The 25213-nt window shown below is 40.0% G+C and overlaps 1 protein-coding gene across 3 annotated transcripts in view; it reads right to left on the bottom strand.

Annotated features, from left to right (window-relative positions):
• The window catches only part of CPNE4 (copine 4), a 492605-nt gene that overhangs the window by 91325 nt on the left and 376067 nt on the right, over positions 1–25213 (bottom strand). For all 3 annotated transcript variants that reach the window (XM_019436433.2, XM_019436425.2, XM_019436441.2), the window contains one exon: positions 22853–22942. In XM_019436433.2, coding sequence (XP_019291978.1) covers positions 22853–22942 — 90 coding nt within the window. The remainder of the gene's footprint in view (positions 1–22852; positions 22943–25213) is intronic.

The raw sequence follows: 25213 nt of genomic DNA, 5'->3' as shown, positions 1-25213 counted from the left end.
GCATCTCAATAAAAAAGTTTTCAGGTAAGGAGGAAGAGGCCTCGAGTGATGTTGTCCTAACAAAAAGCCTCTGATGAACTGGGACTAGGAATCAATTGCCAAGAGATATCCTGGAAATACCAAATCATCACTGCCCAGAAAGGAAACAGGAAAAAGCCAAAAGACTGAAATCGTGCTGGGGAGAAGTTCTCCAAACTTAAAGGACACAAGATAGCTTAAATTACTTTTCTGTTTTTGCCATCCATCCACTATCCATCTACAATCAATCTTCAATGTCCAAACTAACTTTGCAACTATCCTGAAATGAGACCAGGCCTTCAACATTAAGGGCTAGGGTTACCTATGCTAGAGGCCTCTTGGTTACTAATTATGATAGTATGTCCACATTTTTTTTTTTTTTTTGCTTTAGCAATTTTTTTCTTGTAAATCCTGGCACTCTATAGGACTGGCTAGTACCTCATGTACATTTAATTTCATTGGGTTCCTGGCCAATAAACCTTCTGAATAAATGATATTTCATAACATCTAATACAGGTAACTTAGCCCATGCTTCTTGACGACTCATTATATGCTGAGTGTGTTGTGTGCACTTCCTCCTTTAATTCCTACTGCAGAGCTATGAGGCAGGGACTATTTAATGTCAGAGGTCCAGAGAAGTATCTTACCTTGTCATATAAATTTAACAAGATCCAAAATTTCAAATGTAGAGTCTTGATAAAGTAAGCAATAGTTGATTTTTCTTTCTTTGAAGTCTCAACATTCAAAGACTTGGTGGCATATGTCTGGCTGCCCTGTGTGGCCCTGACTGCTAAGAAGGCATTTCTAAAATAGCAGGTCCCTTAGAGCAACCCAAATTGCTTTCCGTACTTTCTCATTGACTCAAAAAATGTCATTGAGAAGTGAGTGGAGGCGTGCATTACCATCTTTGTTTTGTAGATAAAGCAATTTAAGTACAGGAAGGTTATTTATCCAAAGTCACACAGAAGAGTTTCAGAATTGTGAGTAGAACTCAGACCTTGACCTTGGAGAAAGACTCAGGAAGCTGAAGAAACTGTCCATGAAAAACCTTTTTTTACAACAGCAGCAGAGTATCCAATTTCTAATGCAGAGGTTACTTTGTACAGAAAGCTGCCAGAATCTCACTCTTTGTGATTCACTAAGGACACAAACTTTGCTGAAAAAAGGTAACAAACTATATACAAACAGAAGGAAAATAATAGAAAACCTTTCACTGCATACCAGACTAGGATACTGAAAGGTTTGGGTTACATTTCTCTCAAAACATACAATTCCCCACCCTATGTTTGTTTGTTTGTTTGTTTGTTTGTTTGTTTGTTTTATTTAGAGAGAGAGTATAATCGAGGGAGAGGGAGGGAGGCAGGGAGGGAAGGAGTGGGGGGAGAGAGAGAGACAGAGACAGAGAGACTGAGAAAATCCCAAGCAGGCTTCATGCTCAGCGTGAAGCCTGACACAGGGCTCAATCTCATGACTCTGGGACCATGACCCGAGCCAAAATCAAGAGTCAGCTGCTCATCCAACTGAGCCACCAAGGTGGCCCTCTCTATATACTTCTTTTTCTTTTCTTTTTAAAAAATTTATTTATTTATTTATTTTGAAAGGGAGAGAGTGCGAGCAGAGGAAGGGCAGAGAGAGAGGGAGAGAGGGAATCCCAAGCAAGCTCTGCACTGTCAACACAGAGCCTAACGCAGGGCTTGAACTCACGAACCATGAGATCATGACCTGAGCCCTAATTAAGAGTCGATGCTTAACCAACTAAGCCACCCAGGTGCTCCCTCCCTATATATTTCTTATTACAAAATGGAATCAACTGGAAAATAGAATTTGCTTTAGGTAATTTTATTGATTTAACTGAAACCACCTATTGTACGAAAATTCTTTCCCCTACGTATTATGACAACAGAAAAACTCCTGAGGTCAAATTCTGTCCTTGGTAAACTTCCTCATAAAACCTCTCCTATGTCTCCAAGGTCCAACTAATGTCACAGGGCTAAATTCAGAGAGTGAGTCCTGCTGAGGGCAGTCACAATGTATCCAGTGTTAGGAAACCATCTCAAATCTAGGCCATTAGATTCTTTGAAATTTTCCTTGGCAATTTGGTGCAGCAATAAATAGATAAGTTGAAAAGGAGGAGATATGCTAACATGTCAGGATGAGGAAAGGCCTGGAAAGCCAGTGAAGAGAGCTAGATACAATCTCTGGGCTCCATGGTGGCTAGAGAATATCCTTGGAAATCACTGATGATGCAGAGCTTCAGGTGGCACCATTCTGTCATCTGAACCACTAGCTGAAGTCAGAGCACAGCCTCAGAAAAGATGGGGGAAGAGGAGTTTTCTACTCTATCTGCAGCTGTCTTACAACTGTTGTGCAAATCCAGAGGAAATTCAGAGGGGTAAATAGCTCCCTTCCACTGTCTAGATACTCCTTTGGCCAGACAGAAAGTTCTGTGCTGCAAATGATGGTTAGAGTGAAGGATGGAGCCTGGGAATCCTGGTAAGCAAACAGCAAACTGGAGTTCCTGGATTCTCATCCCTTAAGTTGTTCCCTTTGGAGCACATCAGATACCTCCCAAACCTGGAAATGCCATGAACAATCCCAGCAAATCTGCCTGCCAGCAATCACTGCAGAAACTGCCCATGCTAATTCCTACAGAGAGGATCAGGTTACCTGGTGAACCCTGAGAATCATGCGCCTACTGGTAGAGGAGAGTGGGGGGCGGACGGGTGGGGGAAAGGGATGCTGATGCTCGAGGGAAGGGAAATCTGGTTGTCAGCCCCACCCTTTGCCTGCCCTCCGCCATCTCCAGTCCTGCCATGTTCCTTCCTTCCCTTGTCCCATCTGATGGTTCAGGGAGTGGGTTTTTGGATCAAAGAAGAGGGGCATGTGGTCAGACTAATATGAAGTTCTTGGAAGAGGCTTGCTTTGGAGTAGAAAAGCAGGGGCTTTGGAGTCAGGCTGGTTTGGGTTTGAATCTTGGCCCTGAGCTTAGGAGAGGCTTGATCTTGAGGCTCTCTGAGCGAAATGACAAAAACAATACCAACCCTGCAGGGCTGGCTGATGAAAGGAATTAATAAGATTACACTAGCTAGATATTGGAGAGGAATCTCGATTCCTCCATTTCTCTTCTCCCCTTTCCCATTTGGTATCTAGGTATGCAAATGCGTTGCCAAAATAGGTCTCCAAATAACTCCTTTGTTCTCTTACCCTCAATGACACTGCACTTCAGGACCTTATTATCTCTGGTTTGGACACCACAGTAGCACCTAAACTGCTTTCTTCCCCACTCATTCAAGTCCATGGAGCCAGATTAACTATTAGAGATACAAATCTAACCTAATCTTTTCTTCTCTCATACCCCAGATTGGGTGCCCTATGGATTTTTCTTTCCTTGGTATTTCTGCGCTTTAAAAAACATCCCTCTGCTTATGCATTGACATCAGGCTTCCCCATTACACTTTGAATGTCCTGACAGTGGACACGTTCATCTTTGTACCTCCAGAAACTAACATGGTGCTTCACAGAGAGTAGGTCTTAAATAGAGATTTATACATGGCTGAATGAATGATTATATATTTACTGTAGTTAAGGAAGTTGCTACTTAAAGGATATTCAGCAAATAGTTATCACTTTTAAGGAATAAATGGTTTAAATAATTGAAATTGAGATGGTTCTGAAAGATCTAGGTTTTCCCCTTGATGACATTAGTTAATGTGGATTATTAAGATTTGTTCTTAATAATCTAAGATTTGGTGAATGAATGAATGAAGCAATCCTATGAAATAAGGGCAAGCACTATTATTTCCACTTAACTACTGATGAAAGCAAAGCTCAGACATATTGGTAATAAGCTCTGGGACATATCCAAGGAGGTCTGATCACCTGTAAGTGGGTGGAAGAGCCAGAAGCCAATTTCAGGTTGTCTGATGCTTTTCTATTTTTTGTAAAAGTCCTTTCTCACTAGAAGGAAATGACAACCAGCTAGACAAGTATGGAAACCAAAAATTTTCCCACTTTACTCTATGCTCCTGGGTTTGACTGGTGATAGGTTTGCAAGGCCTGAAACCTGGAAACACAGGGACAACAGCTGATAGGATGGCTATGCCCAGGTGGAAAATTGCTTTGCAAAAAGCAGCAGTTTTTGGCATGCTGTTCCAATTTAGCACATCACAGTAAAATGAAAAGAGAGGTCATATCAGACTGCCTCCCAGAATTCCAAGCTCCACTGATACAGTTTGAGTTCTCCAGTCCAATATCTTTATGGCCCTGGCAGATGGTTCTCATACAGACTCCTTCTCATGTGTAAGAAACAACTACACCCAGAACCCACTGTTGTCACTAAAGAGAGACAGGCCATACAAAGTATCAGTGCTGAAGTAAAGCATTCAGGAGAGTGTGAACAGCATTAATAGAAACCCAACAGAAAGCTTAGTTAAGGGCTGACTTCCTTTTAGGAGAAACACCAGCAGGAGAGGGGAGCCTCAGGGTATTTACCTCTGCTGCTTCCCTGCCACACTGAGGTTTCCACAGTTACCTATGTTCCTTTATAGCCACAGCTCCTAGGGGAAGCGGGGGTGGGGGGTGGGGGGCAGGGGGGGACCTACTTTAGCTCTCCAGTAACATAACTCCCTCTCCTTTTCCTTTTAGACCTGGGGTGGTAAAAGCTTCCTGCTACTGTTAGTTGCTGGGCACTTTACCATCTCTTGTTTTACATCTGGGATAGTCCTTCATTAAATGCTCTGCCAGAATCCTGATTGATACAGAGGAGAAAATAATTTCTCAGCTCCTCTTCTTTGATATCCTGTGCAAATTACTTAATCTATGTCTTAGTTTCTTCATCCATAAAATAGAAATGACAATTCTTGCCCTGTCTACCTCCTAGATGAAGTTCTAATGGGGAAATGTTGGGGAGTATTTGGAAATAGATACGGTACCTATGAGGTAGGCAGAAAAGTAAAAGAGAGATTTTATCATCTCCGATTTTGAATTAAGAAAAGCAAGAAAAAACTATTAAGGTATCATCTCCTTTCTGCCTGTACAGGGTACTCCCAAGAGATTTAAAATACTATGGAACTCTCTGGATTTTATAACAAGCTTACAAAAATCCTTGAGGTTCTTGTTTGCTGGCTGATGGGTGATATTAAGGAATGTCCTTGGCATTTCTCCTCTTCCCTCATCTTTCAATAACAGAGGATGATGGATAAATAAATATTCCATTTGGTTTTTCTTCTGCCTTGGGGACAATGATTGAAACTGATCCCCCAAGGGATCATCATGATTTTGCACAACAATCACCATAGTATATCTAAGGAAGATAGTGTGGCCTCATAGAAGGACCATGGGGCTTTAGAAAACCTTCAGACCTGGGCTTCAGGTTCTGTCCTTAGAAGGTCAGTGAATTTTTAGGAGCTTATTGAACAGTTTAAGCTTCAGGTTCCATCTTTGTTAATGTCATAATTTTGTTGTGTGGATTACAGTAGATGGAATGTGGGAAAGTACCCAGCATAGTGCCTGGCTCACAGTTGGTACATAATAATGACTTACTGCTTTACATGCTTAATGTGTACTTAAGGCTGTAATTGTAGAATGGACAATGCAGAAATGTAGTATATGATAAACTTGTTTTAGAAAACCAGTAAAATAAACTTCTCTGTTTGTTTCACTTTGTATTACCAAGCAATTGCTCTATTGCCAGGTTACTTTACGCCTAAGAAGACACTGGAATTTAAGGGGATATAAACCAAATTGACCCACAGTCTCTTTCCTAACTTTGTATAATGTTACTATACAAAAATAAGATATGCTTGCCTATCACCAGGAAAACACTCTGGGATTTTGAAAAATAATTATTTCAATTCTGAATTTTAAAATAACTAAAAAGCAATAGAAACACTAATAATAATACTAAAAAGAAAACTGGTGTTGATATTAAAAATTGTGTATTTTACACCAGTGTTTTCTTTTTCCTTGTTGCAAAAAGTAACACATTCTTATGGTGGAACAATTTAAAAAGTAGAATTAAAAGTTAAAAAAAAATTGCTTCATTATTTAGCCACTAAGAAATGTACACTTTTGGGACACCTGGGTGGCTCAGTTGGTTAAGTGTCCAACTTTGGCTCAGGTCATGATCTTATGGTTTGTGTGTTCGAGTCCCACATCGGGTTCTGTGCTGACAGCTCCGAGCCTGGAGCCTGCTTCAGATTCTGTGTCTCCCTCTGTCTCTCTGTCTCTCTCTGCCCCTCCCCCGTTTGTGCTCTCTCTGCCTCTCTGTCTTTCTCTCTCTCTCTGTCTCTCTCAAAAATAAACATTTTAAAATTAAAAAAAAAAAGAAAGGTGCACTTTTAACAGTTATCATGTGGTATGTTTCCTTCTAGTCACATATACATGTGCACTTGTATGCACGTTCAAATATGTACACGCGCATGCACACGCACACCCGACACACACACCATCTATTTATTGACAACTCTGACATTTATGCCACAGCCCAGCTTTCTCTTCTGAGAGTCTAACTCAAAGAGGCAACTGCCAGATTGTCCAACTGTCCTGGTTTGCCCAAGACTGATGGTTTCCAGAGATGTGGAACTTTCAGTGCTAAAATTGAGATAATTCTGGGCCAACAGACCACTGGATGGCCCAGACATACCTCTCACTTAGCAAGTACAAAACCAAACTCATCATTCCCACCCCAAAATTCCTGTTCCTTTGATGGTATGATCTTAAGGAATGGTGCCATTTCCATCCATTTCACCAAGCCAGGAATTAGGGATGAATTCTTGAGGCATTCCTCTTCTTCTCTCTCTATCCAATAGCCACTCTGGTACCAAGTTCTGGTCATCCCTGTCTGGTAGGTAACTCTTACTTGGATTTCTCCTATGACTTCTAATCAGATCTCCTGCTTCCACTTGGCCCTCATGCAATCCAAATTCCACAAAAAAGGCAGAGTACTGATTCCAAGAATTCAAAACACGACCAAGTTACCTTACTGCATAGAACCTCTCAGTGCCTCCCACTGCTCTCAGGATAAAAATCTAAACTCCTTAGCATGGCCCACAAGGTTCTGTTTACTTCAGTAGCTTTGCCCTGCCCTGGGGCCTCGTCCGTAACATATTAAAATGTGGCAGCACAGGATCTATTATCACATAATTCTGGGCCTTTTTAACACACTTTCAAGCTTCTGAAATGCTATGTTCTCCCAGGGAGCCTTCTCTAAAGCCTGTAAATATTTTCTATTCTTTACAGTAAGTTTACATGACTTACACGTCAGCAGAATTTTGAAGATTCATTGGCTGAAAAAGTCTTAAACTTACTTGGGAGATCTTGTATCAGTTGGCTGCCTCCTCGGTACACATAAGAAAATCCAACAAGGGGCTCAATCTTCTCAGTCTATTGAGTTGAGCAGCGGTTCTTGGCATGAGTGAGCATTAGAATCATTTTGGCAGCCTATCAACTTTGCTGATGTTTTGGCCTCACACCCAGAAATTATTTAATTGGTCTGAAATGGGGTCTAGGAATCAATAATTCTTAAAGCTCCCCAGGTGATTCCAGTATGTGTCCAAGGTTGAGAACCACTGCCATAGTTAGGCCACTGCAGTGCCACCTGGTATTTACACAGTTATTTTCTGTCCATCCTAAGCTTAACTGTGGGCTTCCGCAGCTATTGTTGGTCACAACCCAAACCTCTCCCAGAGGAAGCATTCCTTTCTTTAGCAGCAGTGAAGTGATAGTTTAATCTCCAAGCTTTGAGTTCCATCTTTATTTCTCAATTGGACCAAACTCAGGAAGGGATGCAATAAATTTTCACTCTCAAACCCCAACAGAGAGGGAGCAATTAAAGATACATTTGACTAGAGTAGTTCTCAACCACAGGCAGTTTTGTCCCCAAGGGGAAATTTGGCAATGCCTGGAGGCATTTTTGGTTGTCACAACTTGGGGTTGGGGGTATGTAACTGACATCTAATTGGTGCAGGCCAGGGAGGCTGCTAAATGTTCTACAATGCATGGGACAGCCCACTATAGCAAAGAATTATCTGGCTCCAATGTCAGTAGTGTTGAAGCTGAGGAACTCCAATCGAGGGACCAGATGATCTCAAAGCTTCCTTCTAGCTTTAAAATACTTGTATCAATGACTAGCTGTGGAAGAGCCTTTGAGTTCTGTGAGGATCTAGAGTGAAGTGAGCCTATGAATAAGTTAGTTTTGGAAAGAAGAAAACAGTGGATGCAGATATAGAGTAGTTTTAAGGTGGAGATGCATGAATTGAGGGAAACATGATGGTGAGGGGGTCTCTTGACTACTACTTCAATATCAGTGATTCTCCATATGAATTCTGGACCAGCAGCATCAGCATCCCCTAGGAAGTTGTGAGAAATGTGTATTCTCGGGCCCCACCCCAGACCTACTGAATCAAAAACTCTGGGGATGGGGCCCAGAATTCTGTGTTTTAACAAGTCCTCCAGGAGATTCTGATGCATGCTCAAGTTTGACAACATTGTTCTCCATCACATGTTGACCTGTCATAAGGTCTGCTGCAGTTTGGTACATTGTATGCCTCTAAGGGTCGGTTTCATTACTGGGAGTGGCAGGGGTGAGTGAATTGTAAGAGAGCTTCTGAAGAGGGCCAGCTGGTCTGCAGGGGAGATGAGCTGGAGGTAATGCTTCCTGACAAGTCCATTTAGTGATTTTACTCTTTCAGGGGTTGGCTGTCATAAAATGTTTTAAATGACAGTGCAGCCAGGCATGCAGGTGGTCAACAACAATATTTGGGTAGATGTTTAATTGCCAGGGAAAAGGAAAGAAGGAAAAAAAAGAGAAGCAAATCATAGAAAAGTTTCCAAGGATCAGAATATACACGATGGCCCTTTCTTTTCTCAGCCACTCCAGGGCTTAATTGAATCCTGCTTGTCTTACTCACCCCACCGCCCCCTCCTGATTTTTTCCATTGAATATCTCATGGCTTAAAGGTAAGCCAGCATTCATCCTTCCTAATAAGAGACTCAGTCCCTGCTATTTCAGAGATGGTTTGAAGGAAGTAATGTACCTGACCATGAATTATACCAGTGAAATGAAAGAGACCTGATATTTGGTAAGTCTACCAGGCTGCTTTCCTTCCCATTCCTTTTCTGAGAGGAATTTAGGCCCCTTTATCCTCCAAAAGCTCTTCTGTGAGAGCCAGGTGAGGCCAAGACACTGTTTCTTCTTTCTATGACTTTCATTCCAGCCCCTCACTCCTAAAGGAGAGTCATTCCCTGCTGGTTTCTTCCTCATCCAGACTCTTCCTTGCTTTCCCCCCACCCCCTTCTTGCAACTCTGCGGCTCGTAGAGGGAAAGATGTGTTTAAATTCAATGGAAAAACTGTGTGTGTGGGGTGGTATAATGATAAATGGGCTGCATTTGGGTGTTCTCTAAGACACTGACAATAAGAAAACAGCCATAATGAATTTAGACTTGCCTTGAAAAGGAAGCATCACAGGTCAAAAGTGATGTGATGGCGCTAATAAATTAATCAGTAGTGTCAATATACGTGAGGGTAAGAATAAGTGGATGATAGGAGTGCTTTTCTTAGAGCCTTTAAAAGGGCAAACAAAATAGCAAAAACCTGGCAGAATGTTTTCCACAGAATCTGGTTAATGTATATATGGGCATGCATATATACATATCCCTCCACCCATGCTTCCATCCATTAAGTAGATATTTATTAAGCACCAACTATATGCAAGCACTCTTTTAGGGGCTGGGGATACAGAGGTAAATTTGGCCAGTTCCTTTCCCTCGAACCTTGGTATTTGCATTTCATCAGAGGAGACCAACAGTAACCATGTAAACAAATAAACATGATTACAGATGATGGTAGGTGCCATGAGGGGGACTGATAAAGTGGTAAGATGGAGACTAACTGGAGGAGTGCATGTATGAAAAATGAAGCCTGGATGGTGTCTCTGAGTGGTTGAGTTTTGAGCCGACACCTGAAGGTTAAGAATAGGCCAGCCATTCAAAGGTGGAGAGGGGGATGAGGGGGCCAGTTAGGGATTTCAAGCATATATCAGGCTCTAGAAATGTGAACTCAGGAGCTATTTGAGCCTCTTAAGAAAATTTACCCATAACCTAGAAATAAATCCATAAGCATGATTGCAAGTTCTTTCAATGGCGTGCTGAAGCTTTAACAGGCCTGCCCAAGGATGATTTGTTTTCCTACATGAATATATCATTGCTTGATTTTCCTATTTATTATCAATGAACTAAGAGCTCAGACTCTGTGGAGTTACATTCGTAAACTTGTATATGGTGCAATGATTTCTGTCTGATAGCAAAGATAACCCTGAAGTTTATGACTTACTGTTGTGAAGGACATTAACCAATTGTATCTCTAGAAATCTTACTCCTGTTTAAACAAAAACGCTATGTAAACTCGATTCCTCAAAATGCTCCTGGAGAACAGTTTAATCATATTATTGGTTTCCTCATTAATGAATGAAGTGAATGAAATCTTTGACACATGTTCATTTGATAGTTGGATGAGAGTCATGCTTTTAACTTTTTGAAAATTATACTTGGACCAGACTCACCATGGCTCGGCTCAGAGGTCTGGAATCCAGAGATCAGCTTTAATGAATTCACAAAGCCCTAGAATTGTATGCATTTTAAAAGCAAATATCCTATTAAGTTAATCAGACTCTCTAGAGGGGCTTTGTGTCAAACTGCTAACCAAAGTAGAATCTCTCGAGACTCTGCATACGCCCTTGCCTTGATTTTTTTTCCATGCTCGCCAAGTAACTTTCTAATTGCTAACTCTGCTTCATAAGTGTTCAGATTTCAAGGAAGGAGAACCTTGTGTGGAACACAAGGATTACAGGTTTTGTTAAATTAATTTATTAAAATTTTATTAAAAGTTTTATAATTTAATATATTGGCCTCCATCTACCTGTTTTATGAGTCCATTTTTCCAGGTCTTATCAAGTTGGGGCACGTGGACAAAGCTGAGTTCATGTATAAGTTCAAAGGAGCTGCAGACCACACCGGGTGACAGGGAACGCTAGCTGGAGTAGCCCAGCCTGTGCAGCCTCTGCAGGCATCATGAGGAAGTCTCCAGCTTGTTTCTTTCTAACTCTAGGGTGGAGGCAGGGAAGATGATCATTGTAGCTTTCTTCTACTTATTGGGATGGCACAAAAGCATCTGTATCCTTTCTCCAATGAATCAAAGGTCACAGGAAAAAAAGGCGATTTATATGCTCCCAGGGAATGAATAATTCATTTTTTATGAGGTCAGTCAAACCTGTTGTTCCCTGACATCAATTTCATGTGCTCCCTACAGACAAAACCCTGGCTTTCCCCAACACTTTTCTGGAAATCCAAGCACTTTGCAGACAGCTAGGATACCACAGGCAACATCTCCATGAGGAAATGTTGATGCCTCCCTCCCTGAGATGGAGGGAATGTGGAATTCTGCCAAGCACCTAAAAATGGGTCACTTCTCTTGGCCTCAAGGACTCTCTCCTTATAAAAGCCATCCTTCTTAAGAGATAGGTCTCTCACTGTTTTGTTTGGTAATTCTATTGAAAAGACTTCCCAGAGAGAAATGCCCAGCATGTCTTCAGATTGCAATACTCAAAAAAATTTTTCTGTTTAGTGTTTAAAATGTGTCAGAGTAGCTGAGTATCCTACAGAAACTGATTCAAGGCAAAGGCCTCTTGGGATATTAGCTCAGTTTGTGGAAGACTTCCTATTGACAAGGCTAGGTTTAAAAACAACATTTCCAAAAGTGCAAAAATAAAAATTGAGCTCTTGAGGCAAGTTTTTCAGCTTCAATATTAACAAAGCAGTGCAATGAAAGGTGAAGTGGCTCGTGTTAATAAACAAGTAAGTGAACAAATGAATACAAGCAGTAGACAAGAATAACCAGCAGAAAGGGATGTCAGCACACAGCATCATTGGGACAGAGCAGTGACCCCATCAGTTTGAGGTGTGCCATAAAGCTCCATCAGCAGGTTCTCAGACTCTCTGCTTAGAACATTCCTTCCTCTGCATCATTCAGCTGCTTTGTCCAGCTTCCTAGTTTTATTCAAGCATCCTCTCAGTAGCTGTTTAGCTGTCTTAGGTTTTAGTGCAGAAGCAGACATGCATGGGTTAAATAATGGGAAGAAACCTCTTCCCATCACAGTAATTGTGATTTATTGAGATGGGAGTTCTCACTAGTGGAGAAATGTCCACCTTGGATGGCAAGAGGGCTCCCTTTGCACCTTAAACTATCTCACCAGGGCACCGATATGTGTTCAATTGGTGTTCTTACTTCAGAATTTCAAAGTGTTTTCCAAAGGTGATTTCTTCAAAAACATATTCTGAGTTAGTCAAAGACAGAGCATGGCCAGGGACAACTGTCCCAACAAAATAGTTTGGCTGGGTTACGCTGCCTCTTTTATGTTCTTTGTTTATAATGGTGGCGAAAAGAAGGCTCTCCCCTCACCCTCAGAAGGGTTTCTGAGAGGGAGGAATGTGGGTATGAGGAAGTTCTCAGGAGCCATCACAGTCTCATCCCAGATTGCTGAGGCAAGCGTCATCACAGGTAAGGTATGCCAGGTATAGGCAGATGTCAAATGCTCCTAGTACAATAACATCGAGTGGTTGTTTCACAAGAGGAAGTTCAAAGTCATGGTAACAGGAAGAGGGTTATTTTTGTAATAAATTTCTTTTTATTGTGGCAAAAGATATGTCACATAAAATCTGCCATTTTAGCAATTTTAAATGTTCGCATCGTTGTGTAAACATCACCACCATCTGTCTCCAGAACCTTTCCATCTTCCTATGGAGACTCTATATCCATTAAACACTATCTCTCAAGATTATTTTTTTAAAAATCTAAGACCAGATTATATGGTTTCCTGGATTAAAAAAATCCAAAACCCATAACACTTGCTTTAGCAAGGTGTGCCCTCTTCTCAAATATTAAGGAAATCAGACCTGATTCTCACTGATGAAAAATTATCTTGGCATTGAAGTACCTACTGTTGACCCCATGTGTAGGAAACCCATTGCTTCCCCTATGGAACCATTAAAGACTGGGAAGAAGAGGGCTCACATTAGCAGCAAAGGCCTGACACATAAAAGAGTGGAATTTTCTCTTTGGATGGTGTTCACTGGAAAAAAGAGGATGGGATACTAAGGTGGGGGGGGGGGACTGAAAATAGGAAGAAAGCCTAAAGGGAAAGAGAGAAGAGAGGTTGGGAGAGAATTGTTCTGGCTGTATGTGCGTACTAGCTACTCTTTTGGAAAACACAGATATGAAATGTTTCCACTATCAGAAAGTTTTACTGGACAATGCAGCTATAGAGTGTAGGTTCCAGAGTTAGACAGACTTGATCCTGCCTATGTTGCTTGGAAGCTCTGTGAATTGAAACAAGTTATTTCATCTTTCCAAGCCTCAGTTTTCTCATCAGCAAAATGGGGACAATAACAACATCTTCCAGTGGAAGAGTCAGCTAGGTGGTCCCCCAAAATTTGTTTTCTTTTCTTTCTAGGCCCCAACTGGATCACATTTTGCAGCCTCCTTGGCAGTTCAGTGTGGTCATATGACTAAGTTCTAGTCGTTGGAATATAGGCAGCAATGCCAAGTGCTGTTTTTAGCTAAAACTTCTAGAGAGCTCCTTCCACATCTGTCTTCCACGTGCTAAATGCAAATAGCAATGAGGCCGTAAGGTATGGGTGAACCACAAGATAGAAGCAATGCGGGCTCTCAAATCAAGGAGAGAGACACCATTAATTAGGAAGATTTACCTTTGATTGTTATGTGAGCTAGAAATAAACTTTACTGTAGCAAAGTAAAAATAAACTTTACAGTAGCAAAGATGCTACTGCAGCATGGTTCAACCTAGGATAAGCATAGGGTTGAATGAGATAATTTAAGCAAAGTGTCCAGCATAGTACCAGGTAGCTGGTGAATGCCCTGTTCAGTAAATGTTAGCTAACTTTCAGTAGTGAAAAGCAAGGACCACAGAGCATGACAGACCTGGGTTTAAACTAAGCTGCACTACTTAGCTGTGTAATCTTAAGCAATTTGCTTACATGCTACCTTGAATTCGTCATCTGTAAAAAAGGGGAAAATATTAATGAAAAGTGAAAAAATTATTAAAACTGAGTGTGTAGTTTTTCTCTCATTCAGAAGCCTCCTTTATTCCTATATGATTCCACACTGTTTAAGATGGCTGTTGCTTTCCCATACTGCAGTATTGATTACAGATCTCAGTAGAGGCAGCCTGCTGGGTCAGGGGTGCCATTTACTTAAGTGGAGTCAAGAATTCCTGTGCCATGGCTGATCCAATATAGAGACATCTAGAGGAGTCTTCAGTCCTCTGATAATCATGGGACATTTAGGCTGAGTGAAGTATCGACAGGCACAAACCCAGAAACCCTTGAGCCCAGAAGGCCATAAAAAGAAGTACTTGAATTGTAACAGATCTCAAGAGAACATAACAGGCCCGTGGACCATTCAAGCTCTTTTTTTTCCTCTTTCAGTTGTAAGGTAGATAGAGAAGGAAAGTAAACTTGCTTTCAACTGTCTGAGAATGTCTTTATTACAGGCATTTCCAACAATACCAAATATAGTTACCAAGGGACCCCTTAATTCCACCTTCCTGTATTTGGCACCAAGAATCAGAAAATGTTAGTGTAACCCATGGGAGATCTCATGATTGAATCTATGGGTTTGGGGGAATTATGGGGCTGAATTGGGGCCACCATCAAGGATTGAGATCTGGGGTTAGAACTGAGGTGTGTGTGTGTGTGTGTGTGTGTGTGTGTGTGTGTGTGTGTTTCCATTTCAAGCATTAAGAGTCAGAAGGGTTGTTACAGAAAAACAGGATGAAGCAGAAATAAAACAAGTTTGGCAACTAAACTCAAAGGATCTGAGGCACAATAAAAGGCACTCAGGAATCCAGGAGTTAGGAGTCACGTAGCATTGGGAATAAAGGGGGAAGGTCCAAGGCAAACTCCAAGAACACTCTCCTGGAGTCAAAACCATTTGGCACTTGTCAGTCAATCTGGCTCAGAGAGTCCAAAGCAAAGACAATGAATTTGTATTGAAAATGCAATTTCAATTCGAGATGGCCTGGTCACACTTGAGAAAGGGAAGACACCAATAGCTAGATGTAACCAAAGGGTAAGTGCTACAGATTTCATATAGAGGGAAGAGCAGAATGTATACATACATATACACTTAGCTCTTCAGTGAAAATACTGACCTCCCAAGAGAAGTTCCAGCAAGTCATCTAGGTTTGAAGACTCAGTAGGAAGACAGTATTTCTCAGTGTGTGCTTGGCAAACGGCTTGCACCAGCACTGTTTGGGAAAGTTGTTAAAATGAAGATTCCAGGACCAATGGGGTCTACAATGCTGATTCAGGAAAGCACTTTTCTGACTGGCCAGGAATCCAAATTTGGGGGTGTCAGAAGGGAGTTCATGAACATGGCTGTTCTAAATCAATCACACATGGCTACAGAAGAAGTAGGGTGTGACAGGTGAGTGAGATCAATCGTGGGTGAAGATGTCATTTGTTGGTTGCTTTGGACTTTGGGCCTCCTCTCACGCTGTCATGGGCTCCTGAGTCCTATAACCTCTGCTTTGACTTTGGGGATCTGCTTCTCTTTTTCTTCTGTTACTTCCTTCTGCCTGGTTGTCTTGGGTGTGCTCACTGCACCATGACCTCAGCTAATAACCTGGGTCTCTCTCTTGCATAGGCATGGGGACAGGGTGAGACAAGGATCACCTTAATTCCCTCTTCGAGGCAACCATACTCAGAAAATGCCTGATGAACTCTGCATGGAGAGTGTCCAAGTTACCTGTATGGTTTGAGAATTAGAAAAGGAGACAGGAAATGGCCTTGAGGTTCTTATATGGTATTTTCCTAGACTTTTCTGTCATGGCATTTTCCTATAGTACTAGGTACATTTAGGGTGTTAACAATGTGTTAATCATGCCTGCTGATAGTGCCTTCTCACCCTCTTCTCTTAGACCCCCATCTGGTAGAATCTATTCTGAATACTAGCAATGCCTTCTAAAGAATATGTACTGGATATTAATAATGTATTGATCAAATCAAAAGAAATGATTGATACAACATTTCATGGAGTTTAACAGGCACAGATTTCCTTATAAACACATGTTGGTAAGAAAGCGTGGCATTATGGATTCATTAAGAACATTTTTTTCCCTTCGTGCTGCTTTACATAATTAATAGTGTCTCAGACTTCATGAAATATGTTACATATATACAAGACTTGTTTCTGTTAAATGTTAGAATAATGGCAAATAAAACATTCTGGCTGGTTCAGAGTTAAGCGATATGCTTTATCAAGATGATTTATTTTCTAAGAAATACAACAAAATAGAGACAGTACAATTCAATAAAAAAGAGCATTAAAGTTGGCATTTGAATGCATGGGGGTTTTTGAGCCTCTGTTTCTTCATCTGTAAAATGAAGACAATGGAAGCTACCTCACTGCATGGTTAGAAGTACATGAAACTAGGATTTTGATAAGGACTCTACCATGCCATAGAAATCATGGACAAATTCATTAAATAGCTAATATTAAGTGTTAAATATATATTTCATCAAATAGCTAATCTTAAACATAAACCTAAATCTATTCAGGAAGTAGAGCAACTTTTGTCTCTAGGGTTACCAAAACCAACAAGAACCCTCCCTGAATGCTAGTACAGGTCTTTAAGGCTCGGTAGACATGGCTAAGAAAAGCGCTAAGCCTCTGACACCTTCATAATCAGTTTAAAAAATTAATCTCAGTCAGAATGAATGGAAAAACACTACAGAATTTTCCACTGTGGTGATGGATAAGACAAAGATGCTCTATTTCTCCTCTACTATTTAACACTCTATTGGGAGTATTGGTCCATGTAAATAAAGAAGAGCAATAACTAGAACCATCAGGATAGTAAGAATGGGTAAAACAATCTCTATTTTCAGATGATAGAATTATATATTTGGAAAATCCTAAAAAAATGAACAGAAAATTACTATAAAAAGAATATAACTTAATAAAATAGCAGTTTTAGAAAACAAACAAAATTCAATAACCTTTACATTGACAAATGATAGTTAGAAGGCATAATGGAAGATTCCATTTAGAAGAGGTAAAGAAACAAACAAACACACAAAAACTAGGCATAAATTTAAATATAAATGTTCTAGACCTCTAAGAGAAAAACATTAAACACTCCTGTAAACACAAAAGGAGATTTGATCAAATGGGAAGACATACCATATTCTAGGACAGGAAGACTCAATAGTAAAGAGATTTCCTTTGCAAAACCAATAAAAATACCATCAAGTTGTTCCCCGCCCCGCCCCAGTACTAGTTGTTTCTAAAGCTAAAGGGACAGAAAAAAACAAGCAAAATATCCAGGAAAACCCTTAAAAAGGAAAGGAATAGAGAAGTGGAAGGAGTTAGCACTGCCAAGTATTAAAGTATACTACAAAATGATTACCTATAAGGGAAGAGGGTACAAAGTGGAAGAGACAGGAATGGAAGGTAAATTTTTCTGAATATACTTGTTTTGTAGTTTTGACTTCAGAATCATGTAAACATTTCATACAAAGGAAAATTAAATTTGTAAAAATATCCTAGCAATGGAAAGCAAAATGAAACAAAATGAGAGTTCTATGGGGTAGATGTTTAGCTATGGAGAGAAATTGTTTCAAGAGACTTTAATATATGACTCAGTATCCACAGAGAGATAGATCTGATGGAGAAAGGGAATTACACAATTTCAAAATTTATGAATTTTAAAGTTTATACAAGAAAGCTAGGAAATGACTACATAGTATTAAGTTTATGTCAAAAGAACTCAAGAGCTAACTTAAAGCAGTTTTCATTGGTTAAACATGCAGCAATTCAAGATTTCAAAGGAATAGTAATAACTGAAATGAATTGAAAGACTCAGATATATTAAAAAATCTATAAATTCTTAATAATATTGGGGGACTTCACTAGTTACCTCTGGAGGATGCCAGAGAACTAATTTGTTATTCTGAAAATTGGTTAAAAAAGAAAGGAAAAATAAACCATTTTTCCTGTCTTTCCTGTATGAATCACACCTCAGGGAACCAAATAGTTATTGAAGGAAAAGCTTTTCCTTATAGAAGACACTAAACAACAGATAAAGAAGAAATGACAGAAGTGGAAAATTACCATTTTGGAAGCCCTAACTAAATGGATGTAGGCAAAGTTCCTCAATGACTATTCACACCCTAAGAAAGCCGCATCACTTATAAAGCATTCTTGCTAGAAAACAGATCCCAAATCTGATCAAGTCCTAACTCCTCATTTATAGGGAACACAGAACATGAGAAATGCTACAGGGTAAACCAACCTGATTTCTTCAATAAATAAACTGCAAGGGAAAAAAAAGGAGAAGGAACTAACAGATTAAAAGAGAACTTTGGAGGTATTTTTGTCTAATTCAATGCTTGGACCTTATTTAGATCCCCCTTTTTAAAAAAAAAAAGCGCAAAAACATTTTTTAAATAAATTAGACCATCAGTCATATATGAATAGTGGCAAAATATTTGATGGTATTAAGGAGGCTTAGTTAATATTCTTAGATATATAATATAATTAGATTATATAATGGCTTTGTAGTTATGTTTATAGAATGATTCCTTATTCTTATTCTTATACCTAAGCATTTTGTGATGATGTGATAAGGTATTTGGGACATGGCCATACCTTGACCTTCATTGGCCCTAGGCATTTTTGCCTTCATGGGTCCCCTTCCACCACAGATTTTTAGGATTCTAAAAATGTCATTGCTTTCTGAGGTGAGAAAAAAAATAAAACATTTTATTCAATCTTATTTATAAGTTCATTTTTTTCCTTTCTAATTTTAAAAGAATGAAAACATTTTCATGGACTCCTGAAAGTCTGGTGGGTCCTGGCACTGTGCTTGCTGGGCTTAATGGATGAGCTGGCCCTGGTCTGGGATTTGCTTCAAAATGATCCAGTGGGGAGAGGAAGAGAGAAATGGGTTACACACAATTTTACAACAATAATAATTGTTGAAGCTGTGTACTGGGCATGGGGAGTTATCACATCATTTCTCTACTTTTATGTATGTTTGAATATTTCCATAGTAAGTTAAAACACCAGTTTCTGAAAAAGGCTTCTTTGAATGCTTTTATTTTTTACACAAAGGAACAGTACAGAATAAATAAATAAAAGTAAAGCAGAAAAAGCTGGTTATTTGAACTTGGGTGTTCATGTGGGTCCTGAATAAATGAGAATTAAAGATACCAAGCCTCATTTGGGACAAAGACCTAAGTGTCAAAATTTTGCTAAGATTGCTAAAATCTAAACTGACAGAGTGTTTTTAAAATTAAAAAAATTTTAAATCACTTTCTAATGTTCTTTGGTGATAGGAAGAATGACACCCATATGGACAGAGATGCTGCCTGCCAATATGGTGCCATTTTATTTTGGAGAAAGCTGGCTAGGGACAGCATTATGAAAATTTCACAGTGGCCTTTGTGACAAAATAATGAATACAAGTAAAGGGCAATACAGGAAGTCTATCCTGCCTTTCAGAAAACTGCATTTGGATATTGTGAGCAGGTGAGTGCAACATTGGCTTTGTGGCCTAGGAAACTCCAGCATACCAAATACTGCTGTGGGCAATTCTCCACTCCAGTCCCTGCCCCAGGATACCCCCTGGTAACCTCTCAGTACTTCCCTCACACCTCTATTCACTCACTCTCCAATAAGTTACTGGGTAGGCACGCCTTGGTGGCTCAATCGGTTAAGCATCCGACTATTGATTTAGGCTCAGGTCATGATCTCACAGTTCATGGGATCAAGCACCATGTTGGGTGCTTGGGATTCTCTCCCTCTCTCCTCCCACCTCTCAAAATAAATAAATGAACATTTTTTGAAAAGTTACTGGGTATCTACTCTGTGCCAAGCACTATGCTAGACAGCTGTATACACAGTGAACAAAACATAGTTCTACCCCGAAGGAGCAAACTGAAAAAGACAAGTCGTCTACTGAGGAGACAGAGATGTACACAGAAATTTTCAAAACAAGTTGAGAAGTAGTTTAATGGGGTAAGTAGAAAGGGCTAGAAAGTATCCCACAGAAGCTAAAGAGGAAGGTTTTTTGAAAGTGGAGGGCGATTTAAGAGGCCTGAAGAAAAGTAGCCTGTTTAAAGAAAAGCAGACTGAGGAAGGCTTTTCAGGAAGAGAGAAGGGTGTGTGCAAAGCTGAGAAGGCTGGGACAGTGCAGAAAGGTACAAGTGCTGGGCAGAACAGAGGTGGTAAAGGGGAGACTGGGTGCTGGAAATTGCTGTGGAGACACTAGGCCATGGGAGAGTCATAATGAAGAAACAAATGTCTACCCCTGGGTCCTTAAAGTGTGGGCTGAATCCAGCAGTGGCAGCATTACCAATGAGCTTGTTAGAATGCAAAATTCTCAGGCCCACCCTAGACTTCCTGAATCAGAAACTCTGAGTATATATATAGATATATACTTTGTAATACTAAATACTCAGAGTTTCTGTATATATATATATATATATACACACACACACACACACACACACACACACACACACACACATTAGCAAGTTATCTAGGTGATTCTGATGCATGTTAAGTTTGAAACCATTGGTTCTCAATCAGGAGTAATTTTACTCTCCAGGAAACATTTAGCAATGTCTGAGTAGACTTCTGGCTGTAAGACTGATGTAAGACTGGCTGTAAGTGGAGTATTACTAACATCAAGTAGCCAGGGATGCTGTTTGTTAAACATCCTAGAATGCATAGGTCAGGCCCCTACAACAAAATCCAAATGTCAGTTGTGCAGCTGTTGAGAAGCTCCGATCCTTTCCTTCTTCCCTTCCTACCGTTTCCTCTCCAACACCCTATTTCTTTCTTTCTCTTTCTTTCTCATCTGTCACTCATCATCTATCTCCTTTACTCCTACTTGTTCCTCTACAGATGGCAAAACATTCACAAGGCCATAATGTGCTGCTTTTCTGCATTTATTTATTCAATTACATACAACCCTCTCCTTTTATTCAATTAATAACTCCATATGACAAAGCTGATCTATTGCTAATGGACATATTATTTGATTTCTATCCTAAACAGGGTCAATTATCTTGCTAGGAATGGGATGGAGCTGCTCAGAATACAGACGTTAATCATCACCCTATGCCTGAAGCTAAAGCCCTTGGCATTCCACATATGAGCTGACACATGGAGTCCCAAAGAGCCAGGAGTCCTGATTTTGACGTAAAAGACAGTTCCGAATGCCAAATGAAGCTTAAAGTATCTTAGCTCTTACAGGACACAAGATATTAGGGAAACTCTGACTTTCTCCTCAAGAATGTGGAAGTAAGTAGTCTACTGAGAGTTCAAGCACCAAGTCCACACAGAATGGTCTTAAGCAAAGATATATAAGGTCACATTAGAGAAAACGGGTTCTAATCTGACAACGCTGACAAATCAAAATAATTCTATCAGAAGAAGTTTTGTGAGGCAAAATGGATGAGGAAAATGTAAAGTTACAAAGACAAACATTGGCAATGACCATCTAACAGTTTCCAGGAAATTAGGTGCCCTGAAAGATCAATGTGAACATTTAGTCTGCTGAATGAACCCATCTTCCCATAGTGGAGGCAGACGTCCCAGGCTTTCAGGCTAATATAGTAGCTGTCTAATAGTTGTCTTCCCTATGGCTGGCCCACATAGAGAAAATGCCCTGATTAAACTGAGGTGAATGCTGACTCTGCTTGAGGGACATGTTGCTCACTCAATATGAATTGATTCGCCCTTAGGTTTATAGGCTCTGGTTTCTACTGATTTTACTTAGTTATCCTGAATTGGTAGAATCAACTTGGGGGCATTGATAACATGGAGCTTCTGGACTTCCAAGGTAGAAGGAGGGTCAGTTTTTGGACCATAAAAAATGCCTCCTGGAATCTGCTTCTGGCATTCAGCCTCTTGTCTTCCTTTGGTCACCCTCACAAAGTGTCTTTTCTTCCAACTTGTATATTCCCATGATACCCAAAAAGCATTTGTGGTAGACTGAAAAAAATGGCCACCATACTTTGCAGTTCCTCTCACCAAGTGGCAGAGTCAATTTCCTCACCCTCATCCCTGAATCTGGGATGGCCACGTGACTTGCTTGGACCAACAGAATGTGGAGGAAGTGACCTATGCATTCTGTGACTAGACCTTAAGAGACTTTGCAGCTTCTGTTCTTGCTCTTTTGGAACTCTAAGGTTGCTGTGTACTAGGCCAAACTAGCCTTCTGAATGTTGAGAGATAAATGGCTCAAACACCCAGTCATTCCAGATGATAGCCAGTCAAGGCCCAGAAGAGAGCCACCCTGCAAATACATGAGGGCATCCAAGCAAGATCAAGAGAAGAACCTCCTACAGGAACTGAACTTGCCAGTGCATGGAATCATAAGCTAAATAAATGGTTATTGTTTTCAGTTACTACATTTTGGATTAATCTGTTATGCAACAATAGATAATTGATATAGTAATTTTTGTGTTCTTAATAACTCCCAATCACGCCATGAACTTATTGCCACAGTTTGTCTCTGAGAAGCCATGGACTTTCCCTCTTGACGTAACACAATTGGGATTTATCTTTGACTATCTCATGAGCTTCAGTGGCTCCTGCAGAAGAAACATCCCCTTCATCTTCCATCAAGATGCTAAGAGATTTGGGTAAGCAGTAAAGAAAATTTTGGGTTTTCCAACATTCACACAAGGAGAAAGAGGAGAGTTAAATACATAAACAATTGCATTTCTCAGACATAGATATCGAACCTTCAGCCGGCGGTCTGGATCTCCACTGCATAGAGAATTGACTGATACTTTGAATGATTTCCAGGCTGGGCTTAAGTTATTCATCACAACCTGAGAAAACAAAGAGAGGAGTGGTGGGTTGGGGAGGGAATGCTTGACATTTTCACATTTCAATACAAAAACCATCTGAGAAGTATTGTGGTGCTTATGAAAAGGACAACTGTCTGGAATAAGTGTCTTAATGAAAACTTGGAGTAAGGGTGCCCACTAAGTGGCTTGTTATGAGCAGAATTCCTGTGATCACTGGCCTGGCTGTTGTCTCATGAATAATGATCATCATATGGATGCTGGGGATGAACCCTTCTACACTGAAAGGAGCTAGGATTTAGGAGGCAGGTCTGCTTTTGGCCTCTGATAAAGGATCTACAGGCATAGATAAAGTTCTACAGGAGTGTCATTCCTATGGCATAAATTCTCTTCTATTGAGTATAGGTAAAGACTATTGGTTGGTGTAGGGAGTATAGCAGGACATTTCTACTGCTAAAGAATTGAATAGTCTTTGGTCACTCATGACCTCAGGTTAGAGCAGATTCAAGTCAGAGGAGAAGTTTCTAAAAGAAAAATCCCAAGAGCATACTTATATCAGCTTTCATATTAAGGTATAATATGGAAGATCTTCAGATCTTTAGTGTCACAAACTAAGTCTATAATACAGTGAAATCCTTCTGAAAGCAGCTTACTAATCCTGCCCCATAGTCCATACAAGTCAAGTCAGCCTGCCATCACTATGGTTCAAATAATTTGCATGGACATAGAATGCATGAGAATCTGCTCTGTACCTAGGGCTATATTGTGTACTTTAGGATAGAGGTTCCCAAAGTGTGGTCCTTGGAACAGCAGGAGAACCAGCATCACCTGGGAACTTGTTAAAGGTTCAGATTTCTAGGTTGTGCTCAGACCTACTGACAGAAACTCTGGAGGTGAGCCCCCTAAATGATTCTGATGCATGAAATTTGAGAACCACTGCTCTAGGGTATATACAAATGAAGTCAAATGGAATTTTGTCATATCGATTTGTATTCCTGTGAAAGTTTTAGTTAGCAGAAGTCTTAGCATTATAAAAAAATGAATTCTCTATCCAAATAACATAATTATTTTATAAGTAATTCCCTCTTCTACTGGGTTCCTTAATATAACCATGAATTATTGATTGTATCATGGACTCATTATTAAATTTCTTTTAATGCATTAAAGTACAAAAATTATGTTCCTGTGGGGCTTTGTCTTGTGCCCTGATACCCTGGGGATGATCAAAGTTGTCATGAGAAGAAAAGTTAGATAAAAACATCTGGGTTAATTTAAAGTTCTCACCTTTATATGAAAACACTAAGAAGTGATATTTTATTGCCAACAGTTTTTTAAACATAGCAGATCAAAGTTTCAACTAGAAATTTCCTACGAAATTAGAATCTGTGTGTACATGAGTGTGCTTCCTCCAAGAGAACAGTATTGCCTAGTATTTATTTCATATCTCTTGAATAAGAAAGAGGAAAAAATCAATGTTATGTTGCTTGACTCACTGGAAAACGTAACAGTTGCATTGCTTGTGAGACTCCAGAAGCTCCTCAGCAATTAGGTATGGGAGGAGTTCTAGAGATTCTTGGGAGTAGGAGAATTTACTAATACTAATAATGAGAAAAGGAATGGTATCAGGAGCAAAGGAAAGGGAGATCTTGTGAGAGAGGTCTAATGATACACTCCCATCTCCTTTCTGTCTGCACATTTAAGCCCCCATTCAATGACAGGAACAAAAGGGCAAATGGACACCACTTCTAATTCTCCCCAAAGTTTATTTACTTCTCCTGAAAGAAGTTTGTCCTACCAAAGGAATCTGTATTTGTGAAAAGGACTCTATTTGGTGGTGGCAATCAGGTGCCATTCAGGGAGACTACTGTACCCCAAACTGTTCCCCAGGGGTTAAATTCCAGAGAACTACATTGTACTATTATAACATGTAGTAGACATACTATCTATACTCAGCTTCATTCATTTATTCATTTTCTTATTAAGCACAAGTTATGAAATGCCAGCTATGAACTAGATGGTATCCATAGACTTTGCCCATCCAAACTATTTAATTCTTGTATACCTTTAATATGACACAAAAAGTTCCCCAAACACTACTTGAGACTCTATTACTTCAGGCAAATGGAAATGGATTTCCAATATGGGGTGGTGGGAACATGGAACCCTACTATCATCCTATGAAAGTCATGAGGGCTCCTTCTTCTTTTATCCCACCACACACATATATATGCATGCACAATAGTCCTATATATATATATATGAATATATATACACAATAGTCTTCTCTCAGCTCTT

This window comes from Panthera pardus, unplaced genomic scaffold (genome assembly GCF_024362965.1).
Source record: "Panthera pardus isolate Hobbes unplaced genomic scaffold, ASM2436296v1 HiC_scaffold_16, whole genome shotgun sequence".
NCBI lineage: Eukaryota > Metazoa > Chordata > Mammalia > Carnivora > Felidae > Panthera > Panthera pardus.
The sequence above is the reverse complement of the archived record's forward strand: the minus strand, read 5'-3'. Positions and strand labels throughout refer to the sequence as shown.